Source organism: Mus musculus, chromosome 2 (assembly GCF_000001635.26).
Source record: "Mus musculus strain C57BL/6J chromosome 2, GRCm38.p6 C57BL/6J".
Lineage (NCBI taxonomy): Eukaryota > Metazoa > Chordata > Mammalia > Rodentia > Muridae > Mus > Mus musculus.
The window spans coordinates 165,652,639-165,674,453 of NC_000068.7; the positions used below are offsets into that span (position 1 = coordinate 165,652,639).

At 45.9% G+C, this 21,815-nt stretch overlaps 1 protein-coding gene across 4 annotated transcripts in view; it reads left to right on the forward strand.

The window, feature by feature from the left end:
- Positions 1–21,815, forward strand: part of Eya2 (EYA transcriptional coactivator and phosphatase 2) — a 176,700-nt gene that overhangs the window by 57,611 nt on the left and 97,274 nt on the right. For 2 of the 4 annotated variants that reach the window (NM_001271963.1, NM_001271962.1), the window contains exon 2: positions 12,148–12,248. In NM_001271963.1, the coding sequence (NP_001258892.1) occupies positions 12,158–12,248 (91 nt within the window). In that variant the 5' untranslated portion in view covers positions 12,148–12,157. Of the gene's footprint in view, positions 1–2,659; positions 2,898–12,147; positions 12,249–12,667; positions 12,766–21,815 lie in introns of those variants that run through there. The other 2 variants (NM_010165.3, XM_006498739.3) reach the window with 2 other exon arrangements.

A 21,815-nucleotide genomic window follows, 5' to 3' on the forward strand; every position in this document is an offset into this window, starting at 1 on the left:
GTGCCTGGAGAGGTGATAAAAGCTATGCACAGTGTAGTTTGGCACATTTAACAAGCATACAATAAACACTGGCTGGATGCGTGCCTTCATGCACAGGGTTCACTCATTTATCGTGCCACAAGTATTTATGAAAACCACTACGAAAATCCCCGTAGTAGATTTGGGGACTAGCAGAGGGACCTTTCATATAGACAAAATCCTGGCCATTAGATTAAAGTGGGAGGGTGGGGGCGGGAGACACACGGAGATTACATACTCAACGCACACAAACAAAACTTGCATAGAGCGGAGTTTAAAAGATAAGGATGGAGACCCACTCAGGACTGGGCAAACACAGGAGAGTTCAAAGACGGGAGCTACAGGGAATGGTATTCCAGACAGAGGGAACAGCGTGTGCAAAGGGCTTCTTAGAAGAGGGAGCTTGAGAAAGCCTGACAAAGGGATGTCAGAAGAAGACTGGGTCAAACGTTCACTCCAAGGCAATAACAGGAAACAACCTGAGGTCATGCAAGGATAGGAAGGGGGGCTCAGATCTGAGCTGTCAGTCCATGCCGCAGAGAACACACTGGAGGGAAGCCAGAGTAGCCCCAGGGAGATGGGCGTGGAGGCCACGGCAGCATTCTGGGCCAGAGAAGGTGGTAGCGGTGGCAGCCATAAAAGTGAGCTTGGCAGGACCAGGTGATGGATCAGATCTGAGAGCTTCGGGAACCTGGAGAAGGGGCTTTCTATGTGAGCACCTGTCCCCATCTCAGGAAGATGGCGTCCAGGCTGTTAGAGATCAGCAGACACTTTTGGAATTGAAATCAAATGGGGGTAAGGCAGCCAGAGAGGCTGGGTTTGGGCCGCAGCTGTCCACCCAGAAGCCCTTGAGTGCTGTCAACAGGCTTCGGTTTCAAGCCCTCCATGAATGCATGTTGGCTCTCTCCAAAGCCTGCCAGGCCCATCTGTCCTCTCTCCTTCTACCAGGGAGGGCCCCCTGTGCTCAGTCAAGGTAACCCTGTGCTAGGAAAGGTGAGTGGACCCACCGCCTGGGACCCTCCATCTGCTTTTGATCCTTGCCAGCCTTTGAAGTCACCCTGCCCTCCCCCTCCCCGCCCCAGCTTCCAGCTGTCAGCTCTGCTCCTGGGCAGCCCTGGCTACCCCAAAGAGCCTCAGCCCCTGGGGACTGGGGTGGTGACAAGGGTAATAAATGGAGCAAGGCAGACAGCAGCGGGCCCCTCCCCCAGGAGGCCAAGGGGCGGGGCCTTTGCAAACCTCTTTTCCTGTTGAATCCAGAGTAGGTTTTAAAGGTGGCAGCAGCAGAGTGGAGTTTTGCAAATTAATTCTGTAGGTCCTCTTTCTTTCCAGCCTGCCTATGTTCAGGTTATGAGACACTCCCACCCCTTCCAAAGAGAGAAGCAGCCCCCTGTTGCAGGCCTTTGAGGGAACAGTCTGGAAGGGAAGACAAACTCCCCTCACAGACACACACCCCAATACAGGTCTCAGCTCTACCCCCTCAGAACTGCAGAAGAAGCAGTGGTTTCTAACAATAACTGTTCCGAGCCCCACTGCCCCCCCCCCCTCAGTGAACCCCGTGGTGTGTTTAAGTCCTTGACCGTGGAGCACAGGCTGTGTCCTGAACCACCCCGTGGACAGCTCACTCTCTGGCTTTTGCTTTCTCTGATTTAATCTGCCGCATAGCCTGACAGTCTGGAAGATTCTATTAGTCCTCTAAGCTCAAGAGGTTTTGTTTGATTGCCTCAGATCATTTAGCTGATAAGAGGGGGTCAGCTGAGGATCCTGTATCTGTAGACGGTAGCAGATGACAAACCTGGGACTTGGTGGGTTAGCGAAGAGACTTTTATTTTAAGGTGGGACCTATTCTGCTTTTGAGTGTATGTGTGTCTGCGCACATGCACTATGCGTGTATGTGTGCATGTGTGTATGCCAGTATGTCAGCGTGTGTGTGTTATATGTGCAGGTGTGCACACCTGTGACACGTACACACAGAGGTCAGAGAAGCATGTTAATGTCCTATCTATTACACTCCCTCTCTCTCTACCTTTCCCCCTTGAATCAGGGTCTCTCTTTGAGCCTGGAACTAGACTGAAAGCAAATTCCAGCAGTCCATCTTCCTCTGCCTTCCCCAGCACTGGGGCTGCCAGCTCACAGGGCCACATCTGGCTTGTTGCGTGGGTGCTGGGGTCTGAACTCGGGTTTTCATGCTTGGGCTGCAAGCTCTCTTACCCATTGAGTCATCCTCCCAGCCCCACAGCTCGACCCAGCCTCCTTGTACGCTATGGCTCCTAGCACACAGCCTGGAACCAGGCTGAGGGTGAATCCTAGCTGCTGAACTAAGTGGCCTCTTAAGTCTCATCTCTATCTGCTTCATAGGATGACACAAGATGACACTAGCCAAGAATCCTTGGTCCCAAAGTGAACACTTTTTAAGTGGGAGATTTATTTATTCCTACTTTCACTAAAATGGGAACATAACCAAGTTAAGCCCTTCATACACCTCAAGACACTGACTAGGTCTGCCTCCCCTCTCCTCTGCCCCAGGAAGTCACTAACAAAACCACAGCTCACAAACCACAAAACTCACCATCAGAACAGGAAACGCTTACCTAGTAGGAATGACTCACAAGCTGCCAGTGCCAGGGCTTGGCTCAGACCTGAACCTGGGTATAGTCACCTATTGGGAGACACGGATCCGGGACTCTCTCTCATTCCACGGGCTCACTGGGAACACTGGAGGAAACAGATCCAGGCAATTGCCTGGAATGTAATGGCGCTCTCCATGAAAGAGCTGTGACTCGAATGTTAGGTTTTTTCTGACTTTGCAAATTCTCAGAGCTCATGGTGAAGGTCAACCCCTTCTGCACAGGAGCCCGGAGCTAGAACAAGCAGCAGGAAAGGTCAGTTGTCAATCAGTGGAATCGAGGTCTCCTCTCGAAGGCTAACCTCCTTTCTGCAGAGGCTTGGCTGTCTCCAAACCATGCGTGTTTGAATCGCTGTGGTGGGTTGGAGTTTGGGGCATTGAATCGCCTGGCAGGATCGGTCAATTGTACTTATTCCTTTTTAAATGTGCTCTTCTCGTTCTCTCTCTCTTTTAAAATGTGTGTGTGTGTGTGTGTGTGTGTGTGTGTGTGTGTGTGTGTGTGTTGTGTCAGGGAGCTTGGGTGGAGGTCAGAGGACAGCCCTAAGAGTTAGTCCTCACCTTCCACCTTGTTTGAAACCCACCTTCTATTATTCCCCCATGCACACTCCAGGCGAGCTGTCTCAGAAGCTGACTCCTGTCTCTGTCCCCTAGTGTGACATAGGAGCCCTGGGGTAAGAGAGGCATCCAGCTTTCCACGGGCTCTGGGAATCTGAGCTCAGGTCCTCAGGTTTCTGTGGCAGGTACTCTCCCCACTGCGCCCTCTCTGCAGCCTATGATTTTATGACTTTTTATTGTGTGCTTGAATTTTAGGTCTTGAAGTGTTTAGTAGAGACCTGGACTCAGATGGCTGTCTTTATTCCTTTTGTGAGTCAGTTCCCAGGCACATATTAAATTATTACACCTTGATGGCGGGATTCTTTTGCAAAGTATGTGTTCCCCTAAGTCCATCGCTGTGGTTTTTATCTTAAAGTCTGTCTGGAATTTCTCCAGTTTCCCTGGTGTTTATATCATGTGGGTTTTCCCAATTATTTTTTGCTCGGGATCTGCTATTCTAATGCTCCCAAATTATCTTGATTCCTCTTTAAAAGTGGTCTCGTAAGAAGCATGTCGGTTTCAAGAATCTGATTCGATAATCTTTATTGTTATTGTTGTTTTAATTGAACTCGTATGTCAAAGTATACGTGTGGAAGACACAGAGCATCTTTGTGGGGTTCTCTCCACCCCCTTTTTACATGCAACGTCAGGCAGCAAGCGCCTTTACCCACTGAGGCGCCTTGCCACCCCAACCCTTTTGTAACTGGAGGCTTTATTCTGCTTATATTTATACTTTAGGAAAGAAACAAACTGACAGCAAATGTTTGCATTCCGCTTTATTCTTTAAGTGACTACAGTAAAAATCATAATGTGTGCCCCTGATGGTTCGTGACGGTGATAACTTCTCACATATGCCTTTCCTAGACAAAACAGACTGCCTGTGTTTGTCTTTTTATGTTGCTGGGCATCCTTGCTGAATTTTCATGCTTCCAGAACAGTCTTTTGTAATGTAAGTCTGCAGATGGCAAATAAGCACAATTCTTAGTTGATTTTCAACTGTGAATGAGCTATATGCATATGTACATTTATATATGTATATATGCATACACACATAATAGGACTTCCTGGACACACCAGCAGTGTAAATAATGACACAGACACTTTCTAATTTTTATTATTGCTTAGGCTTTAGCTTAGGCTACCTTCCAGCAAGCGTGTCTAACTTAATCTTATTACCCTAGCTCACAACCTGCCTTCATCTCTCTCTCAGTCCCGGTACGGTCTGTCTGAGCACCTCCATGTCAGGCTGGCAAATCTCCCTGCCTGGCTGTTCTCCCCAGGACCCTCTTTCAGCCCGGAAGTCCCACCCGTCCTTCCTGCCTAGCTATTGTCCATCAGATCTTTATTAAGCCAATCAGCAAGTGAGGAAGGCATATGTTAACTAAATACTGAGGCAGGTGATGAGCCATAAGAAAAACAATACCAAATAATGGGGTCAGTAGGCAGCTTTCTGCCGGTATAGCAACCAACAGTTGAATACAGTGACAACCTTCACACAGTGCACCCCAACATGTGTGTGTGTATGTGTTTACATACATACATACATACAGGCATGCATAAACATACATACATACATAATTTTGCATCTTGGATCTTGGTAGGCTTTGTTTTGGTGTGTGTGTGTGTGTGTGTGTGTGTGTGTGTGTGTGTGTTTGAAAAAAATGTGGGATCTCTGAGCGATTACATCTTCCTTAGGGGAAATGTGGCTTTTCTTTTGGCAGGCTCTGATGGCAGAAGCAATCCTTGATCCAATGTGAAATTAAAATGTGACACGGTGCAGCATCTCTTTGTCTGCCCTTATCCTGTGTACTGGGTCTCAGTTAAATCTTAGATTTGTTTTGTGTACGGCCGGAGTGGTGTATGTGTGGGCACATGTGTCTGTATGTGGTATATGTTGAGCTTACAGAAGGACTGTGGGTGTCCTGCTCTGTCACTCTCCACTGTCTCCCGTGTAACAAGGTCCTTCACTAACCCTGGAGCTAGGCTGGCAGCTGGCAAGCCCTGGCAATCCTCCTGCATCTGCTCCCCCATAGTGCTGGGATTCCAGGTACACATACAGCCTCATCCAGGGTTTCACGTGGGGGATGAAGATTTGAACTTCGGTCCTCGTGGCTTATATGGCAAACACTCTTGTCTATCTACTAAGCTCCCTTCTCATCTCCACAAGTCTAGGGTATTGGTAGAGGGGGCCACTCCGTCCTTGGCTTCTGGCTAAGGAACACCTTTCTGTCTGGATTCTCTGCTGTCCCTTTCCCAGTCTTCCAGCAATTCCCCGAAAGCAACGCCATCTGCAATCTCAAGCTACACTCTGAGTTCTCAGATTGCTTCCCCTTGTGCCTGAGCTGGCCTGGTGACATTTGTCTCAACAGCCCAGTGGGACTGGAGAACACTAAGGTGTCATATTGCTCTTGCTCAGGACTTGGTAAATGTCTTGAAAGAAAAGAACCTAGACGTTCGACTTGACTGCAGCCATCTCTCGCTCTCTGAGATCCTGGGCCCTCTAGCCTGGACTTCCTTGTCTTTGAATGCCTTAAAACATTCTTCCTAGTGTTTGTGACTGAGAAATGTAAACTATAGCACCATCAACACTCAGTTGACCGCCTTAATGTAAACTAGAAAAAAAATTACCAATTTTATTTTTTTCCAACATTAGACAAAAATACAACGTGGAATAAAAAAAAGAGAAAAATTTTTAGATAATTAAAGACTTATTAGAATAGGTGAAATTAGAAATAGCTTAACACAGAGATAAATTTTAAATAGGAATAGAGAAATGATTTTTTTAGACCTACCTAAAAAGTAATTGGTTAAATGTGTAAGAAATTTCATTCTTTTTCTTTTCTTTCTTTTTTTTTTTTTTTAATGCCAGAGGGCTGGAGAGATGACTCAGTGATTAAAAATACTGGGTGCTCTTCCAGAGGGCCAGGTTTGATTCTTAGCACCCACATGTTGGCTTACAGCTATCTGTTAACTCCAGTTCCAGGGGATCCAACACCCTCTTCTAACCTCTGTAGGCACCAGGCATACATAGACATACATGCAGGTGAGATACCCATACACATAGAATACAATTTAAAATAATACCTTTTTAATTCCAGAAATAAAGGAAATAATAGAAGACTCAGGAAAGACATTCCAAACGTGCAGGAGTAGAACTGCAGCCCATGATGTGCCTAGTATCCACAAGGCCCCGGGTTCAAGCCCATCACTGGAAAAAATAATGTTATTTTGAGTAATATGTGACAGCATGTTCCTGTGATCCCAGCCCTCAGGAGGCTGAGGCAGGAGGATCAGGGGTCAGCTTCAACTATGAATTGGTTTCCAGGTCCGCCTGGGTTATATGAGACCCTGTTCCAAAGAAAGGGGTTGAGGGAAATAAGAGAAATTTACAACATCTGAACAGAATAATAGACTAATATAAGGTGCACAGACACATTAACAAGGAGAAACCCCTAAACAACACTCAAGCGAAGTCATAGTAATGAAGAAGGGAGAGAATAAAGGAACTGAATACGCGCCTCTCCCCAGAACCCAGATGTGGATTAAACATCCCAGCACGGGAGATGGGGATGGAAATGGCTGTGAATACTGCCCCTGCCCTTCAGCACGTGGGTTAGAGGGTGGGCAGGTCTGTGTGTGTTAACCAGACTGCCCTTGATGCTCACAAGCACGGCTTCATCTCAGAGGTATCAGGCCACAGCCGCCTGACTCCATGGCGGTGAGGGTGCAGTGAGGCCCACCATGGCAGGGAGTGCATCCCAGAGGAAAGCTGCTCACTTATGAAGGTCAGACGCAGAGTGACAGGAAGAGTCTGGGGACCAGATGCCTCATCTCAGTGACTGGATCCCCCAGCTGGTGACCAAGCCTTCCACACACCAGCCTTTCTGGGGGAATGCTTTATATCGAAACCACAACACAAGTGTTAACAGGAAGTTGTGAAACTGGAAGCCTGCGTGTGTGTGTGTGTGTGTGCATGGCTGGTGGGGGGTCTTTAATGGCACAGCAATTATAAGAAACAGGCTGTTAACATTTAACCCAGTTCAGTTCACATGAAAAACTCTCTCTCTCTCTCTCTCTCTCTCTCTCTCTCTCTCTCTCTCTCTCTCTCTCTCGCTCTCTGTCTCAGATATATATATTGCATATATATGCATAATAAGGATACATGGATACAGGGCTGAGAGATGGCTCAGTCAGTAAAGCTCTTTCCTCAGAAACATGAGGACCTGAGTTCAATCCCCAGAACCCACCTTGGCATTGCACAGTTGTGATCCCAGCACCAGAAAGGTGGAACTTGCTGACTGACCACCCAGCCTAAGCTCGTTGCCAAAGTTCCAGGTCAGTAAAACCCTGCTCAAACAAACAAAAAAAGAATCTTGAATGTCATTCAAGAGTCCTTTCTGATGCCCCACCACCACTATACAAAGGACATATGCAAATTATAGGCAGGTAGATTGGTAGATTGGTACAGATAGACTGGTAGATAGATAGATAGATAGATAGATAGATAGATAGATAGATAGATAGATAGATAGATAGATAGATAGGTAGGTAGATAGATAGATAGATAGATATGTTGCTTAAATGGATAGTCAGATGTTCATTGCAGCATTGTTTGGGATGGGTAAGGGATGGTAGCCACTTGAATGTCCCTACCAGGGCAAGGCTTTGCATAGCTACAAGCTAGTTTTCTAGCAGACTGAAGATAAAAAGCTTACCTAAGGTCCGGTAGGAAATGAAGGAAAGAGGGAAAAGTCTGATCCAATGGAAAGAAGTTGGTTACTAAGTATAGTTTTCTTCCATTTATGTTTTAAATTGACACAGGCTTTTGAGTAGCCAGGCTGGCCTTGAACTTACTGTGTAGCCAAAGATGGCCTTGAACTCTCTCTCTCTCTCTCTCTCTCTCTCTCTCTCTCTCTCTCTCTCTCTCTCTCTCTGTGTGTGTGTGTGTGTGTGTGTGTGTGTGTGTGTACATGCACACAAGTGTGTGGGAATCAAAGGGCAACCTGGAGTATCTTTCCTTAGATACCAGCCTTGAATTTTGAGACAATCTCTCTCACTGAGGCCTGGGGCTAAGCAATTGGGCTAAGCTTGTTTGGCCAGGGACCCTGTTTCTGTCTTCCCAACACTGGGATCACAAGTACTAAGCCACCTTCCCAGCTTTCCTGTCCCTCACTCTTCCTTCTTCTCTGCAGGTGTTAATGGGGTAACAAAGTGACAGGGTTCTGTGTTGGGTCCTAAGGGAAAACCTGAAATTGATTTCCAAGCCACAGACAGCTTAGGTGGAGGTCCACATAAAATTCATCAAAGCACTTATCACTCTCTTTCTGTCCCACAGCACACACTCGTCAGAGCGTAAAACCTGCAAAGGGCCACTCAATGTAAAATGAGCAAGCTCTGAGGAGCGCCAGCAGAACCGTATAAAATCCCTAAGTCATGTGACAGACTGCAAGGGACACTCTGCTGTCTCATGAAAATATATATACCTGGGCTTTTCAGTGCAAACGTCTATTTGGGACCTTAAAAAGGGGGGGGGGGGTAAATAGGGGAAAGGAGGGTGGGGCAGAGTGAACAAGAATCAAGCAGGGTAGAGCCTGCAGCAGACACCAACCCTGGGCCTTAACCAGCTTGCACTTACTTGTCTCTTTGGCCCCAGCTGACAGTTACCAAACAAAATCGTGGAGCTAGTCCTTCATTTCCAAGAGAAAGCATGAACTTGGGTTGTCACACGGTGTTGTCTTGTATTAAGCTTTTCCAGCTACTCCTATGAGTTCTAAGTACCAGGGTCATTCATGCAGCTTTAAGACTGGGTTTGGCAGTTTCACAGCAGCCCTGGCCTCTGATAACCATGCTCAGAGATAGCAAGGAGACATTTGGAGACCAAGGTTTTTACATCATCTTTTAAAAATAAAGTTATTCCCTGACACTCTCAAGAAGGAAGTCGGGGTTCAATGTAAATTTCTGCCACCTACAATCAGGTGACAGACTCAAAGTCTGCTGCTGCAGAGGGCACAGTCCACCCTACAGGACTAAAGGAAGGAGCTACCCGAACCCCCTCCCTGTGCCAATTTGGGAACAAGGAGATGGACTCTCAGGACACTTGTGTATGTGGAACATTAGGACAATACTTGTCTCTTCGTTGATTTGTGTGGGAATCTCTCACCAGTTTCAAAACTTTAGATAAAGTGCTTTCAGGCCAGGGGCATGGTTCAGTGGGTAAAGTGCCTGCTGTACAGGCATAAGGACCTGGGTTCGAATCCCCAGCACCCATATCAAAAGCTGGGCATCATGGCACACAGCTGTAACCCCAGTGCCTTGGGGAAGAGACCAGATGATCTGAGGGCTTATGGAGCACAGCCAAGACAGCCAGCTGGAGGCTCAATGAAAGACACTGTCTGGGAAAATTAATGTAGAGACGGGGCTGAGGGAAGACATCCCAAGCTCCATCTATGTTCCCTATATGTACCCGTTTGGATGAGTATCCCTCTCTCTCTGTGTCTCTGTCTCTGTCTCTGTCTCTGTCTCTGTCTCTCTCTCTCTCTCTCTCTCTCTCTCTCTCTCTCTCTCTCACACACACACACACACACACACACACACACACACACACACACACTTTCAAAGCCTGCTCCCTCGAGCCTACAAAAGTATATAGTAAACTGTAGAACAATGGTATATCCACAGCCTTTCAGACTAAATCACTGTTGGTAAACTCTTTTTTTTCTTCCAGACATTAAATATCTTCAGCTTTGTGGGGGCAGACACAGCCTCTCTTAGACGGTCTCTGCCCAGAGGTTATAATGTAACCGTAACCATGCGTGTGACAGTGGGTCCCAGCCTGTTGGAATTTTACCCACGGACACTCACATTTCAGTTTTATATCATATTCACATGTTGAGGGATGCTGTCCTTCTTTTGATTTTTTTTTCCTCTTAACTCTTTAAAAACATGAAAACCTGGCCTGGGGCCAAGGTTCGGCAGTAGAGTATTTGCTTGGTACAGTCAAAGCCTTGGGCCCAATCTCTAACACTACAAAGAAAGAAACATGAAAACTTTGAAAGTTATTCTTAACTCACAGGTTGGAGTAGGAGATGGGTTGGAGCTAGCCTGGGTTGGGGGGTGGGGGTCGTTGTTTGGGGAGAAATCCTCAACTGAAGTAAGGCTGATCTACTGAACTCCCAAGGTCCAGTGCTTACAGCCCCAGCCCTTCCCTCCTGAGAGAGAATTTTATCATTCCTACTATTCATGCTGTCCTCTTTTTTTTAGTCTTAAAGAAATTATTTGCATTTGTATGGACATATTATTACATATTATTTACAGTATGGACATATGTCCAAAGAGGCCAAAGAGAGTCAGATTCCTGGAACTGACTGTTGGCCGAGTCTCCTGATATAGGTTCTGGGAACCAAACCTGGATCCTTAACAAGAACAGTATGCACTCCCAACCCCCGAGCCTTCCCTCCGGCTCACACTGCTGTCCTTAGTAGTGAACAATCCTGACTCGTAACAATCCTGGCGCTTCATAGACTTGGCATCCTCACATGGGTGCCCTTCTGCCTCTTTGCTGGACCGTGGCCATCCATCGCCATGCTGCGTGGGCTCCCACTCAGTTCTTGTTATGGCTGCCTGCATAGTGTTATCTGAGTGTGCTGTCTGGACAGGCCCAGTCTTTCAGTACACATAGGTGCTTGGGCAGCTGCCCCAAGCTTGTCCCTTCCACACCTTGCCTCCTAACCTGAACCATGGTCTTATCAGGGAGGCATTTTGATGGTTCTCAATGTTGACACTTATTCAAGTCAGCAGCATCACAGCTAGGGAACGCTGGACCCATGATGTTCCTGGGATAGACCTAGTCCATGGCTGCTGTGTGTCCTGGCCATATCCAGGATGACCTCAGCTAATGAAGTGCTCAGTAAGCTACCCTCTCACTGACTGACAGTGGCAGTCAGCTGTGAGTATTGTGAGCTAAGTCTAGGCCGCTGAGTGTGGTTATCCCACATGCTGTGAGTGAGAGTGAGCGGGCAGCCACATTTCCCAGCTGTGGCAGGTGAACGCTTAGGAGCAACTATAGGTACAGTGCAGTGTGGGACGTTTCGATGAAAAGTTAAGAAAACCCATGTGGTACCTTGTGTGAGCCCCCACTTCCATGCCCACCCCCATGACTGGTCAATATCTGGAGCAGTTCTAGCCCCAGGGTTTTCTTTCTTGGAAGGGGTGGCTGTGCTGGGCTAAGATGGCATATCACCAAGAGGCACTCGGGTCCCTGGGATGGAACCCAATGTCTCACATGGGTAAGGCAAGAGTCTGCCCTACGCCTCGCTAGCCCTCTCGGTACTTAGCATTTTTCGGCGGTCTCACAAAGTTTCCCAGGCTGGCCTTGAACGTGAGATTCTTCTACCTCAGCATCCCAAGCAGCTAAGATTACACATCTGTGGCACCAGGCCCCTTCCTAAAGGCACTTGCGAAACAGTATGGCTGTCATCTGTGCCCCTTATCACCTGTGAGAACAACACCCACTCTGGTTATGGTTTCTGCCACAAACACAGCCAACTCCAAATACCCTCCACCAGCCCCTCTAGAATGCCAATCCTCTCCTCCCCTGCCACCCCTTCTTCTCCTGGGAAGCCTCCCCAGTTCAAGGGCAATCCAGACCAGAGACCAAAGCACAATAGCTCTGAGAGGAAAATTCGGGTCACGGAAGTCATTTTAAAGGAGTGGGTGTGTGCTCTCTCTCTAGGGGCAAGAACTTCATTTCCATTTTGACAAAAAGTTTGTGAATTTGTATAATTTGGAATCTATTAGAAGGTTGGGAATAGGTAATCAGCTTTTAATATTTACATACTTAGGGGAAGAGATCTGACTCATTAGCAAGCATGCATAATAATGAATACATTACATTTCCCTTTGTCTCCTCTCAGGTACAAGGCAATGTTAGAAGTGGTGACCTCACCCAGCCTCGCAACAAGCAGTGACTGGAGCGAGCACGGTGCTGCCGTGGGGACGCTGAGTGACAGGGAAGGTAGGCCTCTGCAAAAGTTTGGCTGGATGGGTTAAGAAGGCCTCGTTCATTCATAGACTGAGGGACCCATGGTACATTCCAGAAACTTCCACTCACATTGATGGTTCTAGAACAGAAACCAGTGTGCACATGGACCACGGTCCTGCCAATCCCTCAAGGGACAGCTAGACATGGTCATCACTTGAGCTGCCCTTCTTGGTCTCTGGTCTTGGTCTCTGGACCTTAGCATTGGGTGCATTTCTGGCCGCCTAAGGCATTGTCTGCTAGGTCGCCAGCTATGTCCCTTGCCTCCCTCCTGCCACCCCCTCTCCCCGCAGCAGTCTTGTTCACAGGATCCCCAAAGAAGAACTTGTCTCCCGGCTGTTTTCAGGTTGGGTTGAAGTCAAGGAAGCAGAAGAAAGTTTAAGATGTTGAGAAAATTATTGGCAAATGATGCTGCCGGACTGGTTTTCTCCAGAACAATCTGACCTTTTGTTTGCTCTGCTGGGATTGTCAGCCTTCCTGGTAGAGCTCTGAGGTGAGCAGAAGGCATTAAGCTATCATGCTGAGGCATTAGGCTTAACCCTTTCCCAGGCAGAATGCCGAGAGATTTGCTGCCTGTGGTATCCTCAGGTGCCTGGGCTTGCCCTTTCTCATTTATGGTCTCTGTGTGATGCCAGATCGTGAAAGAGGAAAGCTACAGGACTGTCCCAAGGAACCAGCAGGTCATGTGTCCAGTGCAAAACAACTTTTTTTTTTAAGTTTCAATAGTTTTATTGGGAGGTTTTTGTTTTCTGTGAAATATACTAGAGCTTGGGGCAGGGGACACATTCACTTTTGCAAGGTAAGGGCTTCCCACCACTAAAGGACAAGGCATGGGGCGGGGTACACTGGGGCTTGGATCCACTTTCCTACCTCCTTCTGCTTTGCTCACATTACTTTTTCTCAGTGAACACAACACAAAAAAAATTCAAAACAGATCAACCTCCAGAGGGGGTCACACCTAAATCTTCTCCAATCCCAGGCTTTGCCAGCACTGGGAGAGGCCAGGGCAGCTCACTCTACAGCCCTAGGCTGCACAGAAAGGCTGAGGGCTCAGACAATTACTCCAAAGTTAATAGATTAGAATAAATTATAAGGAGGAGGAGGAGGAATGCAATTTTGTGCTGGGAGGGTCCCTTCTCTCCAACACCTAAGAGTTGGGGGAGGAGATGGGACATCTCCAAAGGCCACTGCATTTTGGGACTAAGAGCAGTGGGGGTGGGGGTCAGCTTTTCCTCCACTCCTTCCCAAACAGCAAAATTGGGGGTGCATGAATGCACACATGCATACACACACATGTACACACACACACACACACACACACACACACACACACACAAAGTCCTCTTTCCGTAGAACAAAGACAGACCAAGACAGAGGATACTATCCAACTCCCATCTCCCAAACCATCACAAAGGTTAAGGATGTGGTCAGTGAATAAAATCAGTAAGGTGGGTGATTGGAATGTGGTAGGGGAAGCAGAAGATGCTGGAAACAAGGATACCCAGCCATACCATCTCCCCTGCCCTAGAGAAGGAACATACAAGTTGGGGAGAGGGGAACAGGGGCTGGAGGAGGGGAGTCAGCAATCACTGATCAGCTTCTCCAAAGACATCATTCTGTTTGCGCTTCATGTTCTCAAAATCAAAGGCAGAACCAGCCGTGCATGTCTAGATATCTTTGATGTCATTGCAGGTTGTCTCAAAGTGTGTGGTAGCATCACAGGAGCAGGAACAGAACACTTGACTCTGAACCATCATCAATGGGCTCATATAAATCACTGATAGCCACAAACTTCTGGTCAGTGGGTTCTAACAGCTCCAATGCAGGCTCAACTTCCTTTTCTGGTTCTGCAGTCTCTACAGCGGTGCTGGCAATGGCGATGTATTTGCCCTGTGCGGCCACGTTGTGTGCACATGAAACTTTTTGAGAGTAAAGCCAGGCTTCTCTGAGTAATTATTTTGTCATCGAGACCATGACATTGCCCCTTCCTGCTTCATGAAACTAGACAACCCTGTTCAAAAATCTTACCACAAAGGTGTGGGCTCTGAGACCAGGCCTGGGTGGCAGAGGGCAGCGAGCAGTTCTCCTGGCATCACAAGCATCTGTGCAAACAATCCTCTTTGAGAATTTAAAAGGAATTACCAGCCATGCTCAAAGATCTTCACTGGCCCAGGCCAGTTTCCTACTGTGTCTCAGAGTCAGCATGGACTGAGTGAGCCTGAAAAGGGTCTGAGCTGTGGGAGTGGGGCATCCGGGTCTCACTCCCAGCCCAGCCACAGCCAGCCAGGCAATCTTTGTCTCAGTTTCTTCCTCTGACAAATGGGCCATGATAATGACCCACTCTGTAGAGTGCCATGCAGGGGATTAAATGAGGTTATGGTGTGTGGCAAGTCTGGTCCTGGCTCACCCCAGCATGGTAAATGATTAACGTAGGCCATTGTCACCCTCTGAGCAAATAGCCACAGGGATTAGAGTCAGGGTGGGAGTCTGGCCCTGGGTCATGTCTTTGTTTGGTTTTCCTGGTATGTTGTGCAAAGATGATGACTTTGTAAAAACTGGGGAGACTCTGTGCCAAAAACTGCTTTCCCTTGAGGTGCTGAATCCTTCAGCCATAGGAGGCCTACCTTCCCACCTGACCACCATCCCATAGATGAGTCCCTGCTCCTCCCCTTCATCTTTTGGTGTTCCTGAGATCTGGCTCTGGAGTAGACCCTTCCTCATCTTCAGTTCCAAGAAATGCTGACATTGCCAAATAACACAGTCACTTGGAAATGCATTTGCAGCCCAGTCCTATGAATCTGGCTTCTTCCACCCCTCATTCTCTGTCACTACCACAGAAAACATTTGGTGGTCATTTTGACCTGGGGGCTGACGGTGTGACTCAGTGGTAGGGCCCCTACCTCAAAGTGAGGTGCTGAGAGCATAGCTGGATGGATAAGTAGGTGGATGGATGAGTAGATGAACAGGTAGATGGGTGTTTGAGATCATGGGTGAATAGAGAAATGGGGTGTTTGAGATCATGGGTGAATAGAGAAATGGATGGATGGATAGAAGATGGATGGATGGATGGATGGATGGATGGAAGATGGATGGATAGATAGATAGATAGATAGATAGATAGATAGATAGATAAGTGGGTAGATGGATGAGTGGGTGAGAGGTTGGGTAGATATATGGGTAAGTGGTTGGGTAGATGGGCTAGTGGTTGTGCACTTTGAAACATAGATGCAGACAGTGGTGTTGAAAGATGAGCTAATTTCAGGTCAGTGTTAGCTTTGAACCGTTAGCAAAGTTGTTTTCATTCCTTCCCCTGCCCAGTTTGTTGCCTCCCTAAGGTTCAAGTCATTGCAGCTTCCTCTTGGATTCTCTTCCAGTCTCATCTCTGTTGCCGTGATAAAACACTCTGACCAAAGGACTTAGGGGAGGAAAGAGTTTCTTTGGCTTCTACTTCTAGGTCACAGTCCGCCACTGAGAACCATCAGGGCAATAATTCAAAGCAGGAGAAGTTGGAAGCAGAAACCACAGAGAAGAGAGTTGCTCTCTGGCTGACTCGTAGACTCATGCTCGGCAGGTTTCTTGCCTTGATATTTATTTGTCACATGGACATACACTTTACATGTATGTGCTTCACGCACTTTAGTTTTCTTACAAGCCTATGCTTTTAATTATAAACTAACCAACCTCCCCACAACACCACCAACCCTCTGAGCTCTCTTGACCTTATCATAGTCCTTGTATGTATCAAAGCTCATATTGAATAGCTTGCTTATATAACCCATGACCACCAGCCTATGGATGGTGACACCCACAGTGGGCTGGGCCCATCAATTAATAATCAGTCTCCCATAGACATTCCCACAGGACCATATGGGTGATTCCTTGGTGTCACCTGAGGCTTTTCACGCAGTTGACTCCAGGTTCTGTCAAGGTAGAAGTTAAAGCCCATGAGGACCTTTTACACCCTTACCATTTGACCCAAAATCCTATCACTTCTAAGCCATAACCTTTTAATCCCTTGTCCCAAAGACTTCATATTAATATTATATTATATTATATTATATTATATTATACAATACAATATAGGCCCTGAGCAGTCCTTGGACGAGAACTCCGCAGCCAGTTCCACAACACCCAGAGGAAGATCCACTCCCAAGCACTCTAACATGCCCGGATCATAGGATCACAGGATCTCAGGGTCCCAGAGGCAGCTTGACTCCCAGGAGCTCTGACACACCCAGGATCTCAGGATCACAGGATCACAGAGACAGTTGAACTCTGAGGAGTTCTGAAACAACCAGGATCATAGAAAGGACAGGCTCCAGCCAGATATAGTGAGGGCAGGTAGCACTAGAGATAATCAGATGGCAGGAGGCAAGCATAAGAACATAAGCAACAGAAGCCAAGGTTACTTGGCATCATCAGAACCCAATTATCTCACCATAGCAAGTCCTGGATACACTATCACACCAGAAAAGCAAGATTCGGATCTAAAATCACTTCTCATGATGATGATAGAGGACTTTAAGAAGGACATAAATAACTCCCTTAAAGAAATACAAGAGAACACAGGTAAACAGCTAGAAGCCCTCAAAGAGGAAACACAAAAATCCCTTAAAGAATTATACAGGCAAAGGAGATGAACAAAACCATACAAGATCTAAAAATGGAAATAGAAGGAATAAAGAAATCACAAAGGGAGACAACCCTGGAGTTAGAAAACCTAGGAAAGAGATCAGGAGTCATAGATTCGGGCATCACCAACAGAATACAAGAGATAGAAGAGAGAATCTCATGTGCAGAAGATCCCATAGAAAACATTGCTACAACAGTTAAAGAAAATGCAAAAAACCAAAAATCTCCTAACCCAAAACATCCAGAAAATCCAGGACACAATGAGAAGATGAAACCTAAGGATACTAGGTATAGAAGAGAGAGAAAATTCTCAATTTAAAGGGCCAGTTAATATCTTCAACAAAATTATAGAAGAAAACTCCCCTAACCTAAAGAAAGAGATGCCCATGAATACACAAAAAGCCTATAGAACTCCAAATAGACTGGCCCAGAACGGAAATTCCTCCCATCACATAATAATCAAAACACCAAATGCACTAAACAAAGAAAGAATATTAAAAGCAGTAAGGGGAAAAGGTCAAGTAACATATAAAGGCAGACCTATCAGAATTACACCAGACTTCTCACCAGAGACTATGAAAACTAGAATATCCTGGGCAGATGTCATAGAGATCCTAAGAGAACACAAATGCCAGCCCAGTCTTCTATACCCAGCAAAACTCTCAATTACCATAGATGGAGAAACCAAGATATTCCATAACAAATCCAAACATACATAATACCATTCCACAAATCCAGCCCTACAAAGGATAATAGATGGAAAACACCAACACAAGGAGGGAAACTACACCCTAGAAAAAGCAAGAAAGTAATCTTTCAACAAACCCAAAAGAAGATAGCCACGCAAACATAATTCTACCTCTAACCACAAAAATAACAGGAAGTAACAATCACTTTTCTTTAATATCTCTTAACATCAATGGACTCAATCCCCCCCCCAAAAGACATAGACTAACAGACTGGACATGTAAACAGGACCCAGTGTTTTGCTGCATACAAGAATCACACCTCAGTGACAAAGACAGACAGTACCTCAGAGTAAAAGGTTGGAAAACAATTTTCCAAGCAAACGGTCCCAAGAAGCAAGCTGGAGTAGCCATTTTAACAACGAATAAAATTAGCTTTCAAAGTTATCAAAAAAGATAAGGAAGGAAACTTCATTCTGCTCAAAGGAAAAAAATATACCAAGGTGAACTCTCAATTCTGAGCATCTATACTCCAAGTGCAAGGGCACCCATATTCATAACAAAAACTTTACTAAAGCTCAAAGCAGACATTGCACCCCATACAATAATAGTGGGAGACTTCAACACCCCACTCTCAGCAATAGACAGATCATGGAAACAGAAACTAAACAGAAACACAGTGAAACTAACAGAAGTTATGAACCAAATGGATCTAACAGATATTTTAGAAAATTTCATCCTAAAGTAAAAGAATATACCTTCTTCTCAGCACCTCATGGTACCTTCTCCAAAAATGTTCATATAGCTGTTCATAAAACAAATACAAGTGGATTGAAATAATCCCATGTACCTTATCAGATCACCACAGACTAAAACTGGTCTTAAATACTAACAAAAGCAACAGAAAGCATACATACACATGAAAGCTGAACAACACTCTGCTCAATGATAACTTGGTCAAGGAAGAAATAAAGAAAGTAAAGGCTTTTTAGAATTTAATAAAAATGAAGACACATCATACCAAAACTTGTGGGACACAATGAAAGCAGTGGTAGAAGGAAAACTCATAGCTCTAAGTGCCTCCAAAAAGAAACTGAAGAGAGCTTACACTAGCAGCTTACAGCACACCTGAAAGCTCTAGAACAAAAAAAGCAAATACACCCAAGAGGAGTAGGGGGCAGGAATTAATCAAACTCTGGACTGAAATCAACCAAATAGAAACAAAAAGAACTATACAAAGAATCAACAAAACCAGGAGATGGTTCTTTGAGAAAATCAACAAGATAGATAAATCCTTAGCCAGACTAACCAGATGGCACAGAGACAGTATCCAAATAATAATAATAAAATCAGAAATGAAAAGGGAAACATATAGTGAAATATATCTTCAAATAATTTATTCTGTTTGTTGAATATTTTTTGTTAATATCTGTTAATTTTATTTATTTATTTATTTATTTATTTATTACGTATTTTCCTCAATTACATTTCCAATGCTATCCCAAAAGTCCCCCATACCCTCCCCCCCACTTCCCTACTCACCCATTCCCATTTTTTGGCCCTGGTGTTCCCCTGTACTGGGGCATATAAAGTTTGTGTGTCCAATGGGCCTCTCTTTCCAGTGATGGCCGACTAGGCCATCTTTTGATGCATATGCAGATAGAGCTCCGGGGTACTGGTTAGTTCATAATGTTGTTCCACCTATAGGGTCTGTTTGTTGAATATTAACAGTTGAAAATATTAAAATCATGTTCTACATATATATATATATATATATATATACAATATAGCTTTAAAAGCCCCAGTCTTTAAATTTTCCAGCACTTTAAAAGTCCAAGGTCCTTTGTAAAATCCGGTCTCTTAACTGTGAACTTCAACAAAATAATAATTTAAAAAAAACCCACAAGTTATAAACTTTCTTACCCCACAAGGAAAGATCAAAGCAAAACTAAAATCTCGAAGTGCCAGTCTGAATTCTATAACTCAGGGTCTGACATCTGGAGCTCATTCAAAATCTTCTGGACTCCAAAGGGCGTGATCAGCCCGACTTCCCAGCTCTGCCATTCCTGGCACACAAGGCTTGTCTCCTTGTCTGAGGTCAGCTCTGCTTACACTTGTTTCTGTCCTTGGTAGACATCCCACACTCCCACCATCTCTGATATCCTGGAGGCTCCATTAGAACTGAGGCTGCAGCTTCCCCAGCGGTCCCTCTTGGCCTTTCTTCACCAACGCCAACCCTGCAAGCCGTTGCCCGGCTTCATGCTTGACATGACTCCCTTAGTCCTGTAGCTTTCATACCTTTAATACTGTTACCACAGGGGAGACTCTTATGCACTGTCAAGTTCAGGTGCCACTTGAACATTAGCTCCTTACAGCCCTAAGGAAATCCTTCCCATTGTCCTAATGAAGCACAGAGAGAAGTTTACCTCAATACGCTGGTCTTTTATTAATCCCAAATGATTCTTTGACCCTAGCTGAGAGCAACCACGGCTCTTTTTTTTTTAAGATTTATTTACTTATTTATTTTATGTATATGAGTACGTTGTAGCTGTACAGCTGTATAGAGCCTTCATGTGTTTGTTGGGAATTGAATTTTAGGACCTCTGCTGGCTCTGGCCCAAAGATTTATTATTATGCATAAGGACATTGTAGCTATCTTATGACACACCAGAAAAGGGCGTCAGATATCATTATGGGTGGTTGTGAGCCACCATGTGGTTGCTGGGATTTGAACTCAGGACCTTCGGAAGAGCAGTCAGTGCTCTTACCCGCTGAGCCATCTCGCCAGCCCAACCACAGGTTCTTAATTCAAAACATCACACAGATGGCAAAGATAGAAATTACCTTCTGAAACTTCACGAGCCAGGCCTCCACATTCTCTCTGCATTCTCAGCCTCTAAGCTCCCACAAAACATTCCATGAATCTCTGAACACTCAATCGTTTTTCCCAGCTTAAATTCCAAAATCCTCCACAGTCCCGCAACAGAATACCCCAAAGGTGTAAAACCCACACACTCAGCTGCATCACAGCAACATCTTGGTGCTAATTTCCATCTTCTCTGCTTCTCTGTGATTAAACACTCCAACCAAAAGCAACTTAGGGAAGAGAACAGGCTATTCGGCTTACACTACGTCTATCTTTGAGGGACATCGGGGCAAGAACCTGACACAGAAGCCATGAAGAAACACTGCTCTGTGACTCACTCTCTGGCTCCGTCCTAGGCTCATGCTTAGCTGACGTGCATACACAGCCAGAGATCATCTACTTAGGGATGCTGTCATTCATGGTGAGCCGTTTCCTCCTACATCAGTTAACTCCCCCACTGGCATGCCCACCAGCCAATCTGATCTAGGCAATTCCTGAATCGAAGGCCTTTCTCTCAGATGATTGTGGGTTGTGTCAAGATGACAGCTAAGGCTATTCTAACCGATTCTTTCAGAGATGAAACAGATAACACTTAGGTGACCTCAGTGCCCCCAACTTGCAGTAGCCACTTGATAAAGCCACCCTGTCCCTTCCTACATTCCTGCTCAAGTGATAGATGGATCTGAATTATGTCCTGCTTTCTGGAAGGAAGAGGTCAAAGTTGTGGATACTAAGAAGGCAAGCAGAAGATTCCTCTTTTAAGATTCAGGCACTTAATCCCACCAGAGGACGTGAACCTGTCCTGGGAAGCAGGTGCCCAGCTCTCTGACTCCCCGCACCCTCCTGCCTCAGACTGAACATTTCAGTTTTACTCTGGCCAGCTCCAGTCTGAGGCTGCTCCAGCTGGATGCTGACCCAAGAGACCAGATCTACTTTCTTCTGTCCCTTCTCTGTGCATCCTGAGCAACCGGGATGCTCAGACATCCTGGATGTTCCAGATGCCACCCTAGGAACAAGGACAATGACGGCTGGGGCTTCCACCATGCCTCACACCGCAGAGCAGAAGCCTAGGTTTTACATACCCCTCACCAGGCTGAGATCTGGCAGCCTCTTGCTGTACCTACTGCTACAAAGGAGAAAGCCAACAACTTCAAGATGAATTCACTTCAAGAGAACAGCTCAAACCAGCTTCAGAAAATGTTGGCTTGCTTCGCCTCATTATGCTCCTAACATGCGTTCAAATCAACTTGTGATGGTTTTCATAGAAGAGCACATACTTATGACCCCCCCCCTACATCATACTCTGAGACTTTTCCCCATTCACCTCTGCCTTCAGCAACCCCACTGTGAGGGGCAAAT